This window comes from Myotis myotis, unplaced genomic scaffold (assembly GCF_014108235.1).
Source record: "Myotis myotis isolate mMyoMyo1 unplaced genomic scaffold, mMyoMyo1.p scaffold_m19_p_3, whole genome shotgun sequence".
Classification (NCBI taxonomy): Eukaryota; Metazoa; Chordata; class Mammalia; order Chiroptera; family Vespertilionidae; genus Myotis; species Myotis myotis.
In genome coordinates this window covers 197,921,974-197,945,254 of record NW_023416335.1, presented here as the reverse complement: position 1 = coordinate 197,945,254, position 23,281 = coordinate 197,921,974, and the positions used below count along the sequence as shown (strand labels likewise).

At 40.8% G+C, this 23,281-nt stretch overlaps 2 protein-coding genes across 5 annotated transcripts in view; one reads left to right on the top strand and one right to left on the bottom strand.

Annotated features, from left to right (window-relative positions):
- SCYL2 (SCY1 like pseudokinase 2) overlaps window positions 1-8,019 on the bottom strand; it is a 54,160-nt gene extending 46,141 nt beyond the window's left edge. For 2 of the 4 annotated variants that reach the window (XM_036297134.1, XM_036297135.1), the window contains exon 1: window positions 7,808-8,018. The gene's annotated coding sequence lies outside the window, so the exon portion shown is untranslated. Of the gene's footprint in view, window positions 1-7,807 lie in introns of all 4 variants that reach the window. The other 2 variants (XM_036297137.1, XM_036297138.1) reach the window with 2 other exon arrangements.
- DEPDC4 (DEP domain containing 4) lies at window positions 1,171-22,973 on the top strand. Its single transcript, XM_036299043.1, is given in 15 exon segments — window positions 1,171-1,232; window positions 8,102-8,277; window positions 9,644-9,788; window positions 9,790-9,980; window positions 9,983-10,031; window positions 11,272-11,306; window positions 11,309-11,419; window positions 11,916-11,951; window positions 12,077-12,095; window positions 12,382-12,605; window positions 13,383-13,418; window positions 13,421-13,521; window positions 13,829-13,954; window positions 17,758-17,836; window positions 21,786-22,973. Coding segments are annotated over 15 exon segments (1,518 nt in total). The 3' UTR covers window positions 21,914-22,973.
- The last annotated feature ends 308 nt before the right edge of the window (window positions 22,974-23,281 follow it).

Genomic DNA, 23,281 nt, shown 5'->3' with positions numbered 1-23,281 from the left:
CTATACAGACTCCCAACAGCAGACTAGAGGAGCGCAAGAATCAAGGCAAAGATTTGAAATGCAAAGAAGCAAAAAACACCCAACCAGAAAAGCAAAATGAAAAAAGAATCCGAAAATACGAAGATAGTGTAAGGAGCCTCTGGGACAGCTTCAAGCGTACCAACATCAGAATTATAGGGGTGCCAGAAGATGAGAGAGAGCAAGATATGGAAAACCTATTTGAAGAAATAATGACAGAAAACTTCCCCCACCTGGTGAAAGAAATAGACTTACAGGTCCAGGAAGCGCAGAGAACCCCAAACAAAAGGAATCCAAAGAGGACCACACCAAGACACATCATAATTAAAATGCCAAGAGCAAAAGACAAAGAGAGAATCTTAAAAGCAGCAAGAGAAAGAAACTCAGTTACCTACAAGGGAATACCCATACGACTGTCAGCTGATTTCTCAACAGAAACTTTGCAGGCCAGAAGGGAATGGCAAGAAATATTCAAAGTGATGAATACCAAGAACCTACAACCAAGATTACTTTATCCAGCAAAGCTATCATTCAGAACTGAAGGTCAGATAAAGAGCTTCACAGATAAGGAAAAGCTAAAGGAGTTCATCACCACCAAACCAGTATTATATGAAATGCTGAAAGGTATCTTTTAAGAAGAGGAAGAAGAAGAAAAAGGTAAAGATACAAATTATCTTAACAAACATGCATCTATCAACAAGTGAATCTAAGAATCAAGTGAATAAATAATCTGGTGATCATAATAGAATCAGGGACATAGAAAGGGAATGGACTGACTATTCTTGGGGGGGAAAGGGGTGTGGGAGATGCGGGAAGAGACTGGACAAATATCGTGCACCTATGGATGAGGACAGTGGGTGGGGAGTGAGGGCGGAGGGTGGGGCGGGAACTGGGAGGAGGGGAGTTATGGGGGGGGAAAAAGAGGAACAAATGTAATAATCTGAACAATAAAGATTTAATTTAAAAAAAAAAAAAGAAGAGGAACAGATGGAAGCAAGTTTCCCCCAAACAGTAATACTAGAGATGTCTTTAAAGGTGAGTAGGAGTGAACTAGATAGTGAATGGTAGAAGTATTGGAGTAATAAAGCAGTTCAGACAAAAGCTGGAGTATAAGAAATTATGGGAAAGGAGACTTAGAAAAGTGAGATCACCATGGGTATAAAAGTAGTAAGAAATCAAGCTATAATAAGCCAAAGACGGATTTCAGGCATGAGGTGAGATGACCAATCATTAAGGAGAGTGAATGATATACTAGGGGTGAAAGTAAGGAATATGGCAAGACTAAAGAGAACACCAATATGTATTTCAGGAAAGAGGAGGAGGAGAGAGAGAATACAAAGCAAGAACACAAAGAGAAAAGACACTAGGAAATAGGGACAAAGAAGATAGGAAAGCGATGGTCAGTGGACGGGGTGCTAGTTAAGTGGATATTTACTTTATTAAATTTCATTATGTCCTTTAATGTTATATCTCAAAATTTTTAAAGAGGGAGAAATTGCTGAATTAAGAAAATAGCTATAAGGAAGGGGAAGAAAGGAAAAATTAAGAAACGAGTATGAGTTAGAATTAAGAAAACTTACTGGCCAATTAAAGGGAAGGGACAAAACTAGGAATCCCATCAGGTGTCTAATTTCAGAGTCTAGGTGGAGAGTGAAACCATTTACCAAGACAGGACTTAAAGGAGGCAACTTTTATGGGAGGAAGAACTCAATTTTGGATATATTGAATTTGAGTTGCCTTAATGACTTTCCTATGGAGATATCTAATAGGTTTTCAAATATGTGGGCCAAAAACTTAGGAAAAACTTCTTGATTGAAGATCAAAATTCAGACACCATGACCTTATAAGCAGTGCAGTAATTAAGACTGTGAGCTTGAAAATGGTAACCCAAGGAGACCTAAGAAGAATATCATGACAGCAACAGAAGGTTAAGGACAGATAAACTGAATGAGTTTGCAAAACAACATTTTGAATTATTAGTAATAACCTTTTAACATATAAAAAACCTACAGTCTAGCTGAAACCGGTTTGGCTCAGTGGATAGAGCGTCGGCCTGCGGACTGAAGGGTCCCAGGTTCGATTCCGGTCAAGGGCATGTACCTGGATTGCGGGCACATCCCCAGTAGGAGATGTGCAGGAGGCAGCTGATCGATGTTTCTCTCTCATCGATGTTTCTAACTCTCTATCCCTCTCCCTTCCTCTCTGTAAAAAAAAATCAATAAAATATATATATAAAAAAAAAAAACCTACAGTCTAAATATCTTTTCTTAAACTGATACCTTTTCAGATTTTCACTTAATTAATGAATAAAGAAATAAGCATATGTTTTCCAAAGATAAAGTTATAAATGACAGGAATATTTATTCATATAAGCCATTTCCCCTTTTTACACCACAAGAATTCACTTGAAATTCTTCCCCTCCTAAATCTCAGCCAAAATAAGATTTGAGACAGCTTCAGTATGATCCCAAAATTATACCTTTCTACCATCTGGCTCAGCCATCACTTGGCTTTTAGTAGAACCAGTAGGTGAATCTGTTGTATTACTACATTTTACATGCACCTGGAGAAAGGTGGGTTGAGTATTATAGTATCTAATGGCAGGTAGTGTAAAGGAATTGGCAATTCTTTCAGTTCTGCCTACTCATAAACTCTAGACATAGCAAGAATACAGTAGTTAAAATTATATACAGGCTAAAAAATGTCCTGAATTTTCAATTAACACACGTACAAAAAGAGTCTCTTAATTCGCCAATAAGAAAATACTGAAAAGTAGAACTTGCATTTTTTATTAGAAATATTGTAATGCAAATAAAAAGGTTACTGTGATTATATCTGATGATGAAATGATGTTTAGTAACTGTTCGTCTCATGGCACCTAGCAGAGACTAGACCAGTGATAGCGAACCCATGACACGCGTGTCAGAAGTGACACGCGAACTCATTTTTTTTGGTTGATTTTTCTTTGTTAAATGGCATTTAAATATATAAAATAAATATCAAAAATATAAATCTTTGTTTTACTATGGTTGCAAATATAAAAAAATTTCTATATGTGACACGGCACCAGAGTTAAGTTAGGGTTTTTCAAAATGCTGACACGCCGAGCTCAAAAGGTTCGCCATCACTAGACTAGACTTTCAATAAGCACAAAATATTACACATTCACTACAAAGAACAATAAAATGAATACAAATGAGCTCAAAATAGTTTTTGTTCCTTGAAGAGGTACCATGGTCTAAGATTTCTTTCTATGTAAATGTCTAAAAATTTCACCCTGGCCGGTGTGGCTCAATTGGTTGAAGGATTGTCCCATACACCAAAAGGTGGTGGGTTCAATTCCTGGTCAGGGCACATACCCAAGTTGCAGGTTCGATCCCTGGTCTTGGAGGGGACAGAAGGCAACCAACCGATGTTTCTCTCGTACATCGATGTTCTCTCTCTCTCTCCCCCTCTTCCTCTCTCTAAAATCAATAAAATTAGAAAATAATAAAAATTAAAAATAAAAGACTACCACTTCTATAGTTATTTAAATAGTTAAGCATTCATAAATGAAATTTTATAATTTGAAATAAGAATTACATTAACATGACATACTTTTGGTAAAAAGCTTCATAAAATTCGGGGGAAATTTTTGTACCTATACTCCTCCCATATGCAGCACTATCTGTTTATACCTAAAGTAAGATGATCCTGAGAACAGTCTTGAAATACATGTTTTCTTTTTCCTGTGGGAGCACTCAGAGATTAGTAGAAGTTTTAAAAAGATACTTAATAATTTAATGAGATGTTTTTTAAAAATGGCTACTACCATTCTTTGGCCTATACAGAGGTCATGCTTAATATTACTCATAAAACAAAGATTATACCAGCTGAGTACAATCATTCTCTTTACAACCACAGAAAGTATCTAATATTATCAGTTGAGCTAGGACAGATTACTTACAGAAGTCAAACCTGATTTTAAGAAACAAATAAAAATCACTAAAGAGACTTAGCAACGTATTATGAAGTACACATTCATTCAACTATCACTGGGTACCTACCTAGTAGAAAGCGCCATGTTAGTTAGATACAGTAGGAGAAAGAAGTAAAACATTGCTTCCATCACTGCTTACAAACTTAAGACCACTGTGCAATAAAGTTTAAAAAGCAACATGAGAGATTATAAGGAAACATATGCTTAAATATCAAATTAGTAATGTGAACAAAAAGTAAGATCGGAGGAGAGATTATATCCAACTCTTCTGAAGGTACTTCCAGCCCATGTACCTGGTTTAGTTTTTACTACAGGAAATCAATCAGATTGTTTAAATTATTGTAATTTGTTTTTTAATGTAGAAGCACTGGAGTTGCAGAGTCTTCAGCTAGAAAAGGTGGAAAGGAATAACTGGGTAGGAAATCTGACTAAGTGACCTAAGGTCACTTCCTTGGGTCTACAGTTCTTTCTTGATTTAAGAACATATAAAATCTGAAATATGTGGTAGTATAGTATGTGAAAACTGGCATTCATAAAATACTGAAGTGTTGTCTAAGACAATGGTTTTCAAACTCTACTGAACATCTAATAACATCTAATGACTGAGTATCTTGTTAAACTATATAGATGCTTATGTAGTATCTCAAACCTTTCGCTTCAGAATCCATAAATGTGCAGTCAGGGCATTTGTATTCTAAGCAGCTCCCCCAGGTGATTCTGATGTGCAGTGTGAGAATTAAGTGTTATATGATTCAGTACACAACCTTCAGTGGCAAGAAAGCCTGAGTTCAAATGCCAGCTCTTTTTTTAAAAAAATATATTTGTATTGATTTCAGAAGAAGGGAGGAGAGAGAGAAATATCAATGATGAGAGAGAATCATTGACTGGCTGCCTCCTGCATGCCCCCTACTGGGGATTGAGCCTGCAACCCGAGCATGTGCCCTTGACCGAGTGGAACCTGGGACCCTTCAGTAGACAGGCTGATGCTCTATCCACTGAGCCAAACCAGCTAGGGCCAAATCCCAGTTCTAATACTTAATACACTGTGACCACCAACTAAACTTCCTAACAGTATTTCTAAGCTTCTTTTTTTTAAAAAAGGGGGGGAAATATCACGCATTCTTCAAGTGATTTCTCAGGGTTAAAGGTGATGAGGCATGTAAAATGTTTAGTACAATTCCTGGAATATTTAGGAAGCATTCAATGAATTCATTCATTTAACAAACATTTATTAAGCACTTACACAGTATCAGAAGATGAGGAACATCTCATTAAATTATTAAGTATTAATAAATATGGCAACTCTGTAATGGTGTTATGAGAACACATAATTAGAAGAATCTATCCTAATCAGGAAAGTCTTCCTGAAGTGAGCCACATGATGAGTAGGCATTAACTGGATGAAAAGGAAAGGAAATGCATTTCCAAGCAGAGGAAGCTTCATCACCAAAAGCCATGTACCTGAAACAGAACAGAGTGACTAGGGAAGAAAGGAATGCCAGAAAGCACTGTGGAGATGAGGTTGGAAAGTCAATCAGGGGACCGAGACAGGCAGTTAAGAACTTTAGTTCCTTTTATAAACAATGAAGTCACTGAAGGAGACATATTGGAAACAGTATGATTAGATCTGTATGTTTAAAATGTCACTCAGTCTGGGGTGGAAACCTAGAAGGAGGCACAGTAAATGCAGCTAGGCCATAATTAGGTGGCTAGTGATACTTCAGATGAGAGATGATCGTGGCTGGAACTAGTGGCGACGATGAAGGCAGACGAGATATTCAAGAAGCACAATCAACAGGACTTAATGAGAGATTGATAATGAGGCACAAGAAAGAGGAAGCTATCACACTTCTCCTATAGAATAGAAAACTAGAGGCCTGTTGCACAACATTCATGCACTGGGGGAGGAGGGAGGGTTCCCTCAGCCCAGCCGGCCTGCACCTTTCACAGTCTGGGAGCCCTCGGGAGAGCCGGGAGCGGGCCTAAGCCATCAGTCAGACATCCTTAGCACGCTGCCACGGAGGCCTGCCGCTGCTGTGCTCGCCAGCCATCAGCCCATCAGCCCAGCTTGTGGCTGAGCGCGCTCGTTGAGCATTTGCCCCCTGGTGGTCAGTGTGCATCATAGCGACCAGTCATTCTTCAGATGGGTCAATTTGCATATTACCATTTTATTATATAGGACGATAGATGATGAAGCCAGTCACTTGAGTTAAACACAATAAAAGGGCCTATTTTGGGGGGAAGGGGTTAAATAATCATGAGTTTCAAACATGTGAGCATGACTATATTCACAATAATAGGGTTATTTGCACAGAAATGTATGGAAGTACAATGTGCTTGTATTTATTTTATTGGTTGTTTGTGGATGTTAGAGACAAAAAAAAAAATAGGTTTCTGAGGCTTCTGCATGTGTGTAAAGTGGATCTGAAAGAATTAAGGTCCTTACCTTTCTTAGGTTCCTTTCTTTTACATACTCCCCCAAAAGCGTCTTTTTTTAATATATTTTATTGATTTTTTACAGAGAGGAAGGGAGAGGGATAGAGAGTTAGAAACATCGATCAGCTGCCTCCTGTACACTCCCTACTGGGTATATGCCCACAACCAAGGTACATGCCCTTGATCAGAATGGAACCTGGGACCCTTGAGTCCGCAGGCCGACGCTCTATCCACTAAGCCAAACCAGTTAGGGCCAAAAGCGTCTTTTAAGAGTACAGTTTAATAGTGACAAGAATTTTACCTATACTCAGCTGATAAATCATTTTTAAATTTTAAAAAAAATTAATATTCATACTAAAGAATAAGACAGGAAGCCAACAAAAGCACCTGCAAAGTTCAAAACGTAGCTTCAAGCACCTGACTTTCAAACCATTAACCAGAGCAGGAGGGGATTTTACAGGGACAGGCTGTAAAACTATGTTAATTTTCCATAATGGAGAGGCACCGTGAATCCAATTTGTAAAACAAACCATCACACAGACAATACCTGAATTTGATTTACAAAAAAAAATAAACAAAAATAGCTTGCAACTTACAAAAAAAAAACAGCTTGCAATTTACAACTGTAAGTCACTACTGCCTTTACTTTAAGTCGCTTGTCTGGAGACTCGTGAAAACTGTTACAGGAGCTGACTTGACAGCGCTGGTCGCCGTAATTACTAACCATAGGTACGTATTCATTCGGATCGCACGAAGTTTTTGCAAGCTTTATCGGTCTCAACCGTCCTCCATCCTTTCTGTCCCGCTGCGAAAAACTCGAGTGGACGGGGATTTTTAGTCTGAACAAAACACCTGCCCCACCCACCTCGAGCACAATAACCTTCCGTTCCAGAACTAGAGCCACTGTCAGAAAAGGGCGCCGGGCGCTGGGGCCCTGGGGGGTGACCCAGGGTATCGGAGGCGGACCCCAGGACCGAGGGGAGCTGTCTCACTCAGTCCCAGAGGAGAGTCCAATTTCCCAAAAGGGAACCCAGAGTTCGCCGACGGAAACCCGAGCTCCCGAGCCGGAGCGGGGAGCTCTCCCGGCGGCAGACGGCTCCAGCCGCGGTCTCCCGGCGCTTCCAGGCCTCGTCCGGGGGCTCGGGCCTCTCGGACCCGCTCCCCGAGCTCGACTGAGAGCGGGCGCCCACCGCCCGGCCAGCCCGGCCCTCGGCCCGCAGGCCGTCACCTAGCAACAGTCGCCAGCACCGGGGGTCTGGGGAGGCCTAGCCCGGGCGCGGGTCCTCCCCCATTTCCCCGTCGCGGTCCTTGGAAGCCCCAGCCGAGCGCGGCCGGTGAGGGAGGTCACTCGGTGCCCGGGGGGCGGTCACTCACCTCTTCCCCTCTCCTCCCGGGAGGGGCGGTGCGGGGCTCGTCTCCCCGGCCCTGACGAGCGCCTCCAGGTTGCTCCGGCTCGGCTTCGGCGGAAGCAGCCAGCTCACTCCATAGCCTCCTCCACCCGCGCGGCCTCACAGGCTGGAGCCGGAGGAGGGAAGGGGGAGGGGAGGGGAGGGACTGGGGAGAAAGTAAGGGAGAGGGAAGGAGACCCAGAGACCAGCCGGCCAGGGCATGACGTCACTTCCCACTGGTTCGGAAGGGGCGGGGGCTGCCTTGGTCTCCGCCCCCGAGGATCGGGTGGGGGCGGGGCTTCGGGCCGGGGGCGGGGCCGGCGCGCGAGCGAATGGCGGTTCTTTTGGCTCCGCGGTTTCGCAGCCTCGGCAGCCGGAGCGAGCTTCCCGGCCCAGGGCGGAGCGGGTCGAGTTTCGTAAGCCGTAGAAGTGGCTTCTGCCGGAAAAGGAGGACAGGTAACCTAACCGAATATTAGGATCTGCGGGCGGGCGGCTGAGTGGAGCGGTGGGTTTGGCCCTGGCACCTCAGGTTTCTGGGGTCCCCCCTTTCTGGGCCCGCCCCTTCCCTGTGCACCTGCCCTCTCTGGTCTGGACCGAGATCCGTGATTGGGCTTTCCGAACGACTCTCTTGGAAAGTCCAGGAAAGCAGTGATTTTCAAACTTTAATATGCACACGAGTCATTTGGGGATTTTGTTGAAACGCAGTCTGTGGATTCAGGAATAGCCTGGTAATCTGCGTTTCTTGTCAATGCCCAGATGCCAATGCTGTTGGTCCACAGGCTACACTTAGAACTACAAGGGGTTGACGTACGAGATGGCAAGTTTCTTGAGCACAAGTTTCTATTTCTTCTAGCCCACTTGTTTAATGAAGGTTAATGGCAGATGGCCCATTGGAAAATATTGTCTCCACCACTCAAAGACTCTTAACCTTCTCCACCCCACTCCAGCCCTACCCCACCCATCACGCCCAGACAAACTGGGTGCAATCTTAGTAAATATTTTATAGTTTACACTAGAGGCCCGAGGCACAAAAATTTGGGCAAGCATAGGCCTACCTTCCCCCCAGCTGGAACCACCTTCCCTCCGGCACCTGCTTCCCTCTGGCATCCAGGACCCAGGCTGATTCCCTCGCCCAGCTTTCTCAGGAGGGACGTCCGGTCTAATTAGCATATTACCCTTTTATAATTATAGATAAGACTGGAGGAGTAGAAACTTAACAATGGCAGCAGATATGCCATTAAAAAAGCGTAAGGTTGTCCTAGCCAGTTTCTCAATAGTTAGAGCATCAGCCCAGGGACTGAAGGATCATGAGCATGTACCTCGGTTGCAGGCTCCATCCGGATCATGGGGGAGGCAACCAGTGGATGTGTCTCTGGCACATGGATGTTTCTCTCTCTCTCCCCGCCTCCCTTCCACTCAATCTAAAATCAATGGAAAAAATTCCCTGGATCAGGGGAAGCAGAAGAATACCCTTAGGTGAGGATTAACAACAACAAAAAAGCATAAGGTTGCCCTGGCCTGGTGGTTTAGTTGGTTGGAGCATTATCCCGGTACACCAGAAGATTGTAGGTTCCATTCCCAGTCAGGGCACACACCTAAGTTGTGGGTTCCATCACCGGTCCCGGCAAATATAGGAGGCAACCGGTCAATGTTTCTTTCTCTCCCTCCTCTTTCTCTCTCTCCCTTCCTTTCTCTCTAAAGTCAATAAAATCATATCCTCAGGTGAGGATTTTAAAAAAGCATAGGTGTCAAAACTGAAGAACTTAAATATTTTAATAATTTTGTGTAAGTATGTGTTTGGTTTTTTTGTTTTAATTTTCAGGATGTTCTGGTCTTTTCAAGCTACTCAGCTATGGGATGGGTATTATTCACTCCCTTCAGGCTCAAGTGGAAATAAAAAGGAGGAGGCATCATTTATGAACATACAAAGACTGTTTTACTGGTTCTGATGCTGTTGATGTAGTATTGTCATCTTATGCAAAATATGTGCCTAAGTAGTAATGATCTCTCTCATCTTAAAGGAGTTCGTCTTTGCCAAGTTCTAATGAACCATAAGGTATTTCAACCAGTAGGAGTGAAGCTATTCAAAAATGAGAACGAATTGGAATTTGAAGATTCAAAAAATAGACTCTATAGGTTTCTAGGCAATAAATCAACTTATTTTTTTGCGAACGAAAAAAAGATGCTGAGAATGGATTAACAGATAAAATAAATGCAAAGGAATCTTTAAAGTTAGTGTTAATCAAAATACTGTATTGTATTTAGGTTATGGCACAACAGTTGTCATTGAGCTAAAATTGATTATTATGCTTTCAGTTTTTTTTCAGAAGTCAATAAAAGAAATAACCATGTAAAAAATCAGCATTTCAGCATTTGCTCTAAAATTGTGGTGGAGGACATTAACACAAACTTTGCAGAATTTATACCAGGAAAAACTTTATATCCAATGATGAATTGTATATTTCCTAATTTTGAAAAATCACTTACCCAAAGTAAAAAAAAAAAAATGGCAAGGTTTCAGGAAACTGTGCAAAAATTTTCTATCATAGCAACAGTGATCACCTTATAATTATTATTTATAATATATTCTTCTCTTTATTTACAACCCTAATCTGTCCTCTTTTGGTGATATTCTACTATCTAATAACTAGAGGCCCAGTGCACGAATTTGTGCATGGGTGGGGTCCAGCCAGCCTGGCCCCAATCAGGGCAGATCAGGGCCGGGCCTGTCAAGAGGAGGAGATGGTGGGAGGTTGGCTGGCCAGCCTGCCCTGATTGGAGCCCCATGAGGGGAGGCCGGCTGGGGAGAGGGGCCACGGGCCAATCAGGGTGGTGGGGGCTGATTGGGAGTGGGGCTGGCCATGGGGAGGGGCTCTGGGCAGTGGGCCAGCTGGCCATGCCCCAGAATGGAGTTGGGGGGGCCAATTGGAGGCCTGTAGCCTGTGGGAGGGGCCATGGGTGGTTGGCAGGCCGGCCCTGCCCCTGATTGGAGTGGGGGGGGGGGGCAACAGGGGGCAGAGCTGGCTGTGGGGAGGGGCTGTGGACCAGCTGGGGTGGTGGGGGCCCATCTGGGGTGGGGTCAGCCAAGGGGAGGAGCTGCAGGAGGTTGGCCAGCTGGCGCTGCCCCCTATTGGGGTGGGGAGTGCAATCAGGGGTGGGGCCAGCTGAGGGGAGGGGCCACAGGAGGTTGGCCAGCCGGCCCCACCCCACCCCACCCCCCCATCAGGTAGGTTCCCTGGCCGCAGTGGGCATCATAGCAACTGGTCATTCTGGTCGTTACAGTGTTCAGGTGGCTGGCTTTTATATATACAGATTTTATTACTTGTGTCTTTTATTGTAAGCTGCCTGAGATCTTTTTTGGAACTAGGGAATATATGAGTAAGTTTAATAAATTGTTATTTGAAAATTTGGTCCTGTATATAATGGGGAAATTTACATATTATTTCTTAACAAACCAGAATATGAAATAATTTGAAATCCTCTAGCACAGAAATTGATGAGAAAAGAATTAAGGAACTTATTCACGCAAAGAGTGGGAATCTGGCTTTACCTCCAAATAACACAGTTGACAAACCTGTTCTCCCGCTTTCAGAAGAAGGTAATTTGTTTTCATTATTTTTTTCAGAGGTTTGTAAGGAAAAACTGACTTTTAAAAAAATAGACTTTATTTTTTAGAAGAGTTTTAGGTTCACAGAAAAACTGAGCAGAATGTATAGAGAGTTCCCATATACTCCTGCCCCACAGGCACACAGCCTTCCTCACTGTCAACATCCTGCACCAGAATGGTTGTTATAATCCATGGACCTATAGTGATAGGTCAATGTCAAGCCCATAGTTTACATTAATGTTCACTCTTGGTGGTGTGTATTCCTGGGGCTTTAACAAATGTATAATGACATATATCTACCATTATAGTATCATACAGAATAGTTTCACTGCCCTAAAAATCCTCTCTGCTTCACCTATCCATCCCTCCCTTCCCCCTAACCCCTGGCAACCACTGCTCTTTTTACTGTCTCCAAGAACTGACTTTTCAGATATAATAAAAGTAGTGTGTTTGGCGTATTGACTCACTATTCACTTCCCTGTAAAAGTTTCCTTCTACATAGCAATTACGTCAAACAAGACAAGTGAGGCAACTTAGATCCAATAACAATTAGTTTATTTTTTGCAACCATGATCAGATTAACTGGAGGTGCTGTATTCTACACTACCAGTCCTTATTCTTTTTAATCCAATGCCATCTTCTAATGAGTGTATCCTCTGTCCACTGTGTAAGCCCCTCCTAAGCATCTCCCTGCCATTTGCCTTTCAAAACAAACTAGCTAAGCTACCTCTTGCTTTACTCCTCTTGACTATATACTTCACCTACTTGTGGTTTTCTCCTTATTATGTCATTCATCCTGCAAAATTTATTAAAATGATTCTCTGAAAAATAGTTTCTTCCTTAGATTTAGTTAAATATAAAATAGGTATGATGATGTTTTATCAAACAGTGCTTTAGGTAATTAAATGGAAATGTTAACCATTGATTTATTTTCTTTTGTATTTTTCCTTCAGGATTGACAACTGGCTTAATGCAGCAATTGAATGCGTGGAGTATTTCCCTGACCAGTTCGTCGTTTCAGTTAGTCAGCAGTTCATGCAAAACAGAAGTGAAGAGATAAGACTGAATAAACAGAAGATACTCTTTGATGTCATAGTAAAATATTATAATCAAGAGAGATATTGCCTGTTAACTGATGAGTATTTTGATATTCGTTCAGGAATTATTGAACTTTTAGGTAAGAAATGATGTTTAAATTTTAATTTTTTGCATAATAAAACTTTTTTTTCAGCAAGGCAAATATCTCTACTCTTGCAGGAGGGGGCCTACGCACGACGCACTCACACGCTGAGTGGGCAGTCGACTTGGCTTTTTAATCCTGACACATGTGACCTGTCCCTTACTCTTGAGTGGAGCTTAGGCTCACAGTCTTTTGCGATTGGCTAGCATAATAAAACTTTTCAAAGGTACAAATTGAAGAAATGTTATATATTATATGAGTGTAACATTTTAATATTTTCTTCTATGGTGTCAGGGTACTGCATGGAGTCTTTTTTCACTTCACTAATGTTGCCTGCCATGTAAATTGTACTATCCAATATAACTAACTATAGAACATTATATCAAAGGTAATTACATCACAGGGACATTCTAAGAAACATATTTTGATATAATACAGGATTAGAAAACTGGTATTTAGTGACCTTTTAGCAAAATAAAAATTGAGTTATATAGTATCACAACTTTTTTAGCTATATAGGTGACCATATAATTCCATGTTGAAAACAAAATACTGTTTGATAATGGTAGATGTAATTACACAGGTGTTTGGCATATATAGAATTATATAAATAATTTCCTGTGTGTTTTAAATATTTCATATCAAGAACTTCTAAGTGGTAAAAGAAAGAATCCACAAGCCAAATACAGCAGCATAGCATATTAATTGGCTACTAAGTTCTATAATCTCCATTTTTTGTCCCATGCTTTGTCATCTTGGTAATCCATGTAACAGAAAGTGAGAAAAGAACAGAAGCACTGGAGGCAACACAACTCTAAGATTGCTATTGCCCAACATTAGAGAAGAATTAGGACGGCTACTTACTTTTATGGCTATCGCATCAGAGCCTAATGCCTGCAAGTTACAAAAACAGGCAACAAAATATTACAATAACAATTTTCCGCTATTATTTTTAAAAACTGTTCAGACAGACAACAATGTGGCGATTGCTGGGGGGAGAAGGGAGAGAGGTGATGGGGGAAGGTAAAGGAGAGATAAATGGTCATGGATGGAGGCGATGGAGACTTGACTGGGTGGTAAACACAGAACAGTGTACAGATGATGTGTTGTGGAATTGTGAGCCTGAAACATGTATAACTTTGTTAACCAATGTCATCCCAATAAATTCAATAAAAAGAAAAGAAAAATTGTTCAAGCTAATGTAAATTTTCTGTTTACAGTATGTTAACAAAATGGTTGTCCTGAAAACTCTTGCCAAAGCAGTTTTTCAAACCAAATCATTATCAAAAGTACAGGCAGAACAACTCATCTGGTTTCTACTGGAATATCACTCTGAGCTCTTCAAGGTATCTCTGGCATTTTGCCTGGGCACATTTAGTGCCAAGCTATTCTTGTTCAGCAAAAAGGCAAGTAATTCACTTAATAAATAATCTATTAAGTGCCTGTATTGTGCAAAGTTTGAAGGAATGCTGTCTTCCCCTACCCACTAAAGAGAAGGAAGCAGACTTAATGTCAATATTTGAAAATATATTGATTCCTTCAACCCATTTCTGGTGCATTACTATGTGCCAGGCACAGTTTTATTTAGGCATTTAGAATACATCAGCAAACAAAACACGAAGATGTAGATCCTTGAGGAGCTTATATCCAGGTGAGCATGACAGACAATAAAATAATACACACAATCATCAAGTCAATTCATATAGTTTGATAGGGGGCAATAAATGCAATGGAAAAAGAGCAGGTTCAGAGGATTTATGGGTGCCAGAGTGGGGATGACTGGGAACATACAGTATTAAACAGGGTGGCCAAGATTGGGCTCAATGAGAGAGTAAAATTTCAGCAAAAACTGAAAGAGAGTCAACCAAATGACTGTGGGGGTGGGAATCATGGTTTGGGGGAGAGAGATTGGGTCCTAGAGCAGAGGCCCTGGGGGTGACCCAACCCATTTTTGAGTGCTGAAGTGGTGAGCAGAATGGAAAGTAGTAGGAGATGAGGTCAGAGATGTGGGGGCCCTTGTAGGCCATCGGAGAGACTTTGCTCCTCCTTGGAATAAAATGGGGAATCACTGGAGGGTTTGAGCAAAACAGTGGCCTGATACGACTGACACTTATAAAGATAGATGTGTCTTTTGTGTTGAGAATAGATTGTTGAGGGGCAAGGGCAAAAGCAGGAACACCTTTAGGAGGCTGTTGTAATAATCTAGGCAAGAAATATAGTGACTTGAAACAGAGGGGTAACAATAGAATTAGTAAAATGTGGTCAGATTTACAAAATATATCAAGAAAATGATTAAATGATTGTTTTTTAGCCTCGCTACTATATTTTAGTACTGAGAGTGGTACTTTTAGTGGTATTTCTCCAAAGCCTGTACAAAAAAATTGTTTCCTTCCCTTTTTTTTTGCTTAAAAAAGTTGTCTCATGTCATAAGAAATAAATATTGGTTCAAATTTTGTAGTTCTGTCAACCTTAACTGAAGTTTCTTTTCCATTATTTCAGAGAAAAAGGTGGTAATTAGAATATACAAGAGGCAGTCCCCATATTATGAATTTTGAATGAAATATATTCTGGAAACTCATTTGTAAGTCAGTTGTTATGTTCTATACATAGTTGTTTTTGTTTTTATCAAAATCCCATATAATAAAAGGCTAATTTGCAAATCGACCAAACGGTGGAATGACCGGTTGCTATGATACACACTGACTACCAGGGGGCAGACGCTCAGCACAGGAGCTGCCCCTTGGTGGTCAGTGCTCTCCCACAGGGGGAGTGCCGCTCAGCCAGAAACATGAGCCGGGCTCAGGGCTAATGAGCTCAGCAGTGCAGCGGCAGTGGCAGTAGCCTCTCCCACCTCGGTGGCAGCACTAAGGACCCCTCAGGGGATGTCTGCCAGCTGGCTTAGGCCCATTCCCCTGCAAGAGGGTGCAGGCTGTGCTGAGGGACACCCCCCAACCCCACCCAGTGCATGAATGTCATGCACTGGGCCTCTAGTATATAATAAATGGCCTGGCTGGTGTGGCTCAGGGGTTGAGCGTTGACCTATGAACCAGGAGATCATGTTTAATTCCGGTCAGTGCACATACCCAGGTTGTGATTCCCAATAGACCGTGTGCAGGAGGCAGTGGATCAATGATTCTGTCATCATTGATGTTTCTCTCTCTCCCTGTCCCTTCCTCTCTGAAATCAATAAAAATATTATATATTTCATATATCTATATATATATATATATATATATATATATATATATATATATAAAATAAATGGAGGTTGGGGAGCCCAGTTTACATAAATGTTTAATTCTACAGTCACTAAATCAAAACTCATGTCTATAGTTTACTTGTAAATTGAGTCCCAGATTTCAACTAGGAATTTAGAAATAACATTTCCTCTCCCTCTTCCTTAGCACTTAGCCTCTCCACTTTCTTTTTTCTCATCCAGCCTCCTCCCCTGGGTAAATGAATTCTCTTTCCTACATACAGGCAAGAAATTAGAAAGGATTTTTTCATTTTATGACCTTCCCTTCATGTCAGAGTGAGCAGTGTTATAATGAAACATACTGGCTTAAATTTTGCAGCAGGCCACAAAGGAGAAAAGGAATTGACGTGGGCTGAAGGAAGTGCAAATGGGGGATTCAGGAAGCGGGGAGAAGCCCTCTCTTGACTGCTTTCTGGAGATTAGGGCAGAAGGTATTTCAGGGAGGCTGAGATGGCAGCATTTATAATGGAGGCTCTCAAACGTGCCAAGCTTTTTCCTGTTATGGAGCTTTTTCTATGCTGTCTACTATCTGTCTGGAACATTTTTCTCCCAAATCTTCTTATGGCTCACTCCTTCCCATCTGTTCAGGCCTCTGCTTACAATGTTACTCTCAGCAGAAGCCCTTCTCAAGTAGGATGGCTACCCATTGTCTTCACTCTAGCTTGTTACCCTGCTTCATGCTTACTCAATGGCACTAACACTACTTGAAAATAGATGATGTATTTGCTGATTTTTAATTTTTTTGTGGTTTTGTTTACTTATTTATTTATTTGCAGGGTTTTGTTGTGTTTTTTTTTAATTGTCTTTCTCTTCAACGAGAATGTAAGCTCCAAGAGTTCAGAAACTTGATCTGTTGGTCACCTAGAACATAGCAATCACTCACTAAATTTTTCCAGAATGACAGAATGAATTAATGGAGACAGCTTCATGACTTGAAATTGGCAAGAGTATAGAAGCTAAAGTAAAGGCAGCCTGGGGTGCAGGATGAAGAAGCTGTGTAGACAGGAGGTTCAGCATTGGTAGGTGTAGGGATGCCCTCTGGAGCAATATTAGCTGAGGGATACATGTTGTAGTCTGGGACTACCTTTGTGTAACCAAAACCTGGAAAAGGAGCATTTATCCATTTTAAGATAATAATGTTTTCATGTATTTTAGAGCTACTATTTACATACTTACCATGTAATTACAATGTAAGATTATTTAGATCAGGGCTACTTTAGAACCATAATTTTTTATAGAACATTACACTAATGACTGCTTAACCTAGTTTCAGATGTAGTTCACACATGAAAGTAGACAATTGTAAGAATTCTAAAAAAATTTCAAGAATTCATACTTTTTATAATTCAGAGGTCTGCTGCCCATCCCTTCTCCCCAGCTGGAATGTTTTCCCCGACTCAGTGGTCAAAACCATTAAGTTTTTTATCTATGTTTCTGGATAGGAAAAAAAAAATCATCTATACTAATAATAGGGTAACATGCAAATTGGTCAGGACTCCGTCACAATAACGACCAGTCAGCAGGCTGCGTACGCAGCAGGCTTGGGTGGGCAGGGACTTGCAGCATCAGGGACAAGGTTGGGGCCGTGGCAGAGAGGCCGCTCCGCCGCAGCCCCGGCCGAGGGTCCATAGGTGTGCAGAGAGGCCCCTATGGCATGGCCCAGCCCGGGGATCCGCAGGCCTCCCCAGGCTCCGGCCTACCTTTTTGGGGCAATCCATCAAGGAGCCCCAAATGGGTGGGCGGGGCCTACCTCTTTGGGGCAATGGATCACGGGGCTCCCATACTGTGACAGGGTACAGGCCAGGCTGGGGGACCCCCACACACACCCCGAGTGCATGAATTTTGTGCACCGGGCCACTAGTATTAAATATTTTAACATCCCTTTTTATGCAGACAGCAGTTACTTTATTGGACCCGGTTAGTAAGAAACTGAAGAAACTTTTGCATGGAAAAGATCCAGATGCCGTATCAGGTATTGATTCAGACTTGTTCCTTTTTATCAATGATAGTTATAGCCAAGTAAGTTGGGTGGGACCGATTATGTAATACATATATAATGTTACACACGGTGGTTACATTCAGGCTACTTGTTAATATCTCCAGAGCAAGTTCTCTAGTTTTTCTTTTGGAAGCTCTTTGGTTACCTTTCTTCTAAAAAGGTGAACGTTTTCTCTCATTCTGCTCCCAAGTCTCGCCTCCCCTTCAGCATATCACCCACTGCCGCTTTCATGCTCCTGCCCTCTCTGTTGTCTCTTTTTCTGGCCCTGAGTCTTCCTATTGTTTTTCATTCTCTCTCCCCCTCCCTCCTCTCTTTTAGGAAATGACCTAATTTTACAGAGGAGCCTGGCCAGCAGTTGAATAGGCTCCAAGATTTTTCAGTCAGTGTCCTCTGGCAGTTCAGCTGATTCCCTCATTTAGGATTTCTTTAAACTAAAAAATAGTTTTAGTGCAAATTTCCAAAGACTGTCATGTGAGAGACAAAGTAGCATAATTGCCATAAGTGGGTTATCAGGGCCAAATTGCCTGGGCAAGTCATTTAACCTCTTTATGCCTCAGCTTCCTCGCCTATGAAATGGGAAAAATAATAGCAACTACTTCATTGTTTTATAACTACATGAGTGTGTGTGGGGGGGAGGTTGGGGGTTAATGGGAGGGATGAGGACACATTTGTAATACCTTAACTAATAAAAAAAAAAAAAACCTTAAAAAAATAAAATAAAATAAAATACTTAATATTTAAATTAATAATATATTATAAACTATAAATATTAAATACTGCTAATGTTTAATATTAGTTGACACTAATGTTGAGCCTACTATGTGTCAGGCACTAACATGGATTTATGAAATTATTTATTCTATACAATAATCTATGTAGGTATTATTATTATCCCATTTTTATAAATAAGATAACTGAAGCTTAGAGAGGTTAAGTAACTTGGCCAACTAGAAAAGTAGTTAACATTTTTTCCTTTTAAAAGATGGTTTCTAAGGCATTACTAATTTTTAGAGAAAAAAACATTCATGGAGTAGGGCATACATTTATTTGCCTGAGTTGCTGGGATTTCTCAGCTAATTTCTCAGCTATTTTCTCTCATGTCCTTCTTTGAACACAGGGCATATGGCAACAGATATGTTACCACCTGTATTCTATCTGTTTTGATGCAATTAAACAATGATGCTAAGTATTCTGAACCTAACATCAGGAATCTTTTCAGATTAATTTGATCTCATCTAACTTCAAAACAAACCTCATTTGGCTGCCATTACTATATTAGCTTTTCACATTCAATTCTTCATTGCTTTTGGCTTTTGAGGAAAATGGAGAAATTGTAGGCATTTTAATATCTATTTCCATTCAACATTCATTCAACAATATGCTTTAAAGGGAGAGAATGAATATAAGTGCTTTGCACAGTGCCAAGTGCTATAAGCACTTGGAAAGTGAAGAGGTATCTGATATTTTTCCTAAATAGCTTAACTATTTTGTCTCTTCTTGAAGTTTACCCCTCACTCAGTAAAATTGTCAGACTATATCAATATGCAACTAAATGAATTTTTAAAAAACCATCTGTATGTTCTATAATGTATGCTCTTTTCCCCATATTAGAGTTTCTTACCAAGTAATTGATTACTTGAAATTCATCTGTTGATGTAAAATGCTCCTGCTATCAAATATTTACCCATTCAATTATTCACCAAATATTTTTTTAATATTTACTACGTGTCAGACTTTGTATAAGCACCAAAAAATACTAAGATGTGTAAGATAATGCCTCTGCTTACAATAAGCTCATGTTCCAATGCTCTAAGTGACTAGCACAGACGTTTAATAGATATTTGGTGAATAAATTGTCAGTGGAAGAATTCATGTATGAGAGAGACAACCATTATAAAGCAATCTATATATATAAAAGGTTAATATGCAAAGTGTCCCCTTGGGAGTTCAACAGGGAGAACAGTTCGATCACTTGTTATGACGTGCGCTGACCACCAGGGGGCAGCGTGGAACATGGCGGGCAACCAGCAGTGGTGGTGGGGTGCTGAGGGAGTGAGGGAAGGAGGAGGCAGGGAGGTGGGGGTGGGGGACTGCGTGGTGGAGGCGCATGGGTGGCAAGGAAAGGTGGGGAACCTGATCGGCCCTGATCGCTGGCCAGGCCTAGGGACCCTACTCATGCACAAATTTCGTGCACCAGGCCTCTAGTCATAATAGGGATATGTTCGAGCCAGAGGAGGTTATGGAAAACTGGAGGAGGAGAATTTACCTGATCTCATTTGAGGGGATCAGGCTAGGCTTGTGGAAGCGACAATGCCTACTAGGAATCTTAAAGAATTAGTAAATATGAGCTAAACCAAAAAAGCAGTGAAGGATATTCTGGACAGAAGGAACATTGTGAGCAAAAATAAGTAAGTGCTAGAAACGGCAGGGGTTGCCAAGAATTGAAACTAGAGAAACAGGCAGATGTCAGATTATGAAGGACCTTATTTAGCAACCATGGAATTCACTAGGCATTTGGGAGATGTCGAAAGTTATTTTTAAGAAAGTGATATGGCTAGATTTGTATTTTAGATTGAGTACGCATAGCTGCAGGTTGGAGAAAAGCTGGCCAGGGGCACTGGAGGCAGGGTTCTTAATTAGGAGGCTACAGTGCTCCAAGTGAGAAATGACATAGGCCTGTACTGTGGCAGAGGCAAGGGGGATGAAGAGGAGGGAACAGGTCTGAGAGATATAGGTGACTCACAAATAACTCTCAAGTTTCCAGGTGGGGTGACTGCCACCGATTCAGATAGAAAACAGGAAAAGGAACACATTTAGGGAGATGACTGAATCCGTTTTGGTCTTTTGATATGTGTAGGACATATTGGTCAAGATTTTCAGCAGAGAAGCTGTATGTGCAATTTTGAAGCTCAGGGAAGAAATAGCTAAAATTAAACGTCTGGGAGCATGTGAAAATTGAGGCTGTTTAGAGTATATTGAGTAAAATAAGAGATCCAAGGATAAAACATTAAGGAACACTAATGGCAAGGGGTAAGTTAATAGGAATCTATCAATGAGACAGAAATGAAATGTTAGGAGGGGAATTAGGTGAAGTTGTACTCATTAAGCCAAGGAAATTCATGATTTTAAGAAGGATTGCATTTTAAGGTGGTGATTTTAAGGTGGTGATTTTAAGGTGGTGAGGTGGTGATTTTAAGGTGGTGGAAAGGTAGGACTGCCACATATGGAGCCAATGAGTAAGAGCTGAGTTAGTAACTTGTATTTTTAAACAGACTTGTATGCTTTTCTCCTGCTAATCTGTCTTTGTCAGTTTACTTTTCAGGCCCAGCCAGGGGCCCAAAGAGGAAAACATTTTTTTCTACCCAACACTTCCAATTCATTAGCCATGCCACTTAAATTCCTTATATTCCTCTAGAAACTGGGGGAGTAGTTCCTCACTGCTTCTTATACTACATGGGGTTTTTTTGGAGATCAAATAAAATAATGTATGTAAAATAAAATAGTGTTTTTGCTAAATATAGAGCACTTGTGAAGATTCAGTGTTATTACTCTGAAGCAAAATATGAGTATATTGAGCTTTCTACACCCCGCCTTTCCCATCTCCCTCCTCCTTCCCCCACCCCCAAGGCGCCTTACCTTTACCTTCTCTCTCCTAAGCTCCAAGGGCCCTTCTTTGGCCTCTGTAACTTGTTTCCTGAGCCCATTTCTTCTACCACTCACTTCTCCTACCTCTGTGACTTTCTAAATAAACTTTCTCTTATAAAAAAAAAAAATTGAGTATAGTAAGTACAATTATCTACAATATTTTAGGGGAAAAATAAGTCTAGAATAAAGCCAGTTTCGGTAAATACATTTTTTTTGTTATTGTTTTTTGTTTTGTTTTTAACTTGCTTCTCCTATTGTCATTTTTTTTTTTTTTAAGGCTTCACATTTTGCCAACGCCTGACATACAAGGAATCTGAAAAACACAAGGAAAGGACAACTCAGTTTCTTCACCAGTTGGCTCTTGAGATTACTAATAACCCCCGCATCTCTTTGAAACAAAGATAGAAATTTAGGAGTTTCAAAACTATCTGGAAGCTTTGCATTAACATTTCTGTGGCAGAAAACTACAATTTGTAAATGTAAACAAATCTCAGGTGTTTCCTCAAACTACCACACTGACACCTCAGGGACAGTATAGCCTCCAAGCATTGTAAATGTAATCGTGCATAAAATGTCAAGGAAAGTGGTCAAAAGGTACAAACTTCCAGTTATACAGTAAATGAGTCCTGGGATGTACAGCATGGCAACTATAATTAATAATACTTAATTATATAGTTGAACGTTGCAAAGAGAAATCTTTTTTAAAAATGTGAGGGAAGTTTTTAATTTTAAAAGGGAATATAGGTTAAGTTCATGTATGCTGATGTACTTAATTATCATGCTGCTGAAGATTGTGTTAAATGTGCTACTAGAGATCTGGTACATATACTATCTTTAGGTTGATTTTCCCACAGAAAAGGACATTTCATACCTGATTTTCTAACTTTGGTTTTCTAACTCAAAGAAATAAATGTTGAGACAAAACTCTTCTCACATATAATTTATATACATAATATTCAAGATTGAAAAACATGCACTTTCCTTAGCATATATAACTTTTAAGCTATCCCCTTGGGCTGCTATTACTTAAACACTGAATCATCTAAATAGTGTAAGACTAAGAAAGTAGATTTTAAAAGCCATAAATTTAAAATTCATGAATATCTAAAACCATGATTTTGCATTCTCTACTACTTCTTTAGTCTATAGAGTATTTTATGGCTTTCTTCTTTCCTCTCTCCTTCCCTCTTTCTATCCCTCCCTCCCTTCCTCTTAATTGGAGGGAGGTACTTGGGGTTTCCTTTTTATTGTTGTGTGTAAGTCTGGTGGGGGATTCCTCCTTATTACTATGAATGGCTGGAAGTGTATATTACCATGCCATTGGATCTGATGATTAGAAGATTATATATAACCTTAAGTAAATATCTTCCCTCTGAGCCTCAGTTTTGTTTTTTACTCTCTAGAACAGCGGTTCTCAACCTGTGGGTTACGACCCCTTTGGGGTTCAAACGACCCTTTCACAGGGGTTGCCCAAGACCATCGGAAAACACATATAATTACATACTGTTTTTGTGATTAATCACTATGCTTTAATTATGTTCAATTTGTAACAATGAAATTGGGGGTCACCACAACATGAGGAACTGTATTAAAGGGTCACGGCATTAGGAAGGTTGAGAACCACTGCGTCTAGAATAAAAATACACATGCAGAGATTGCACTTATAAGACTGGACCAGAAATATCAGAGGCACGAGGGAGAGCATGTGGTATGGTAGACAATGAGAGAATGGGCTCTGGAATCAGAGACCTGGATTTACTAGTGACCTATTTG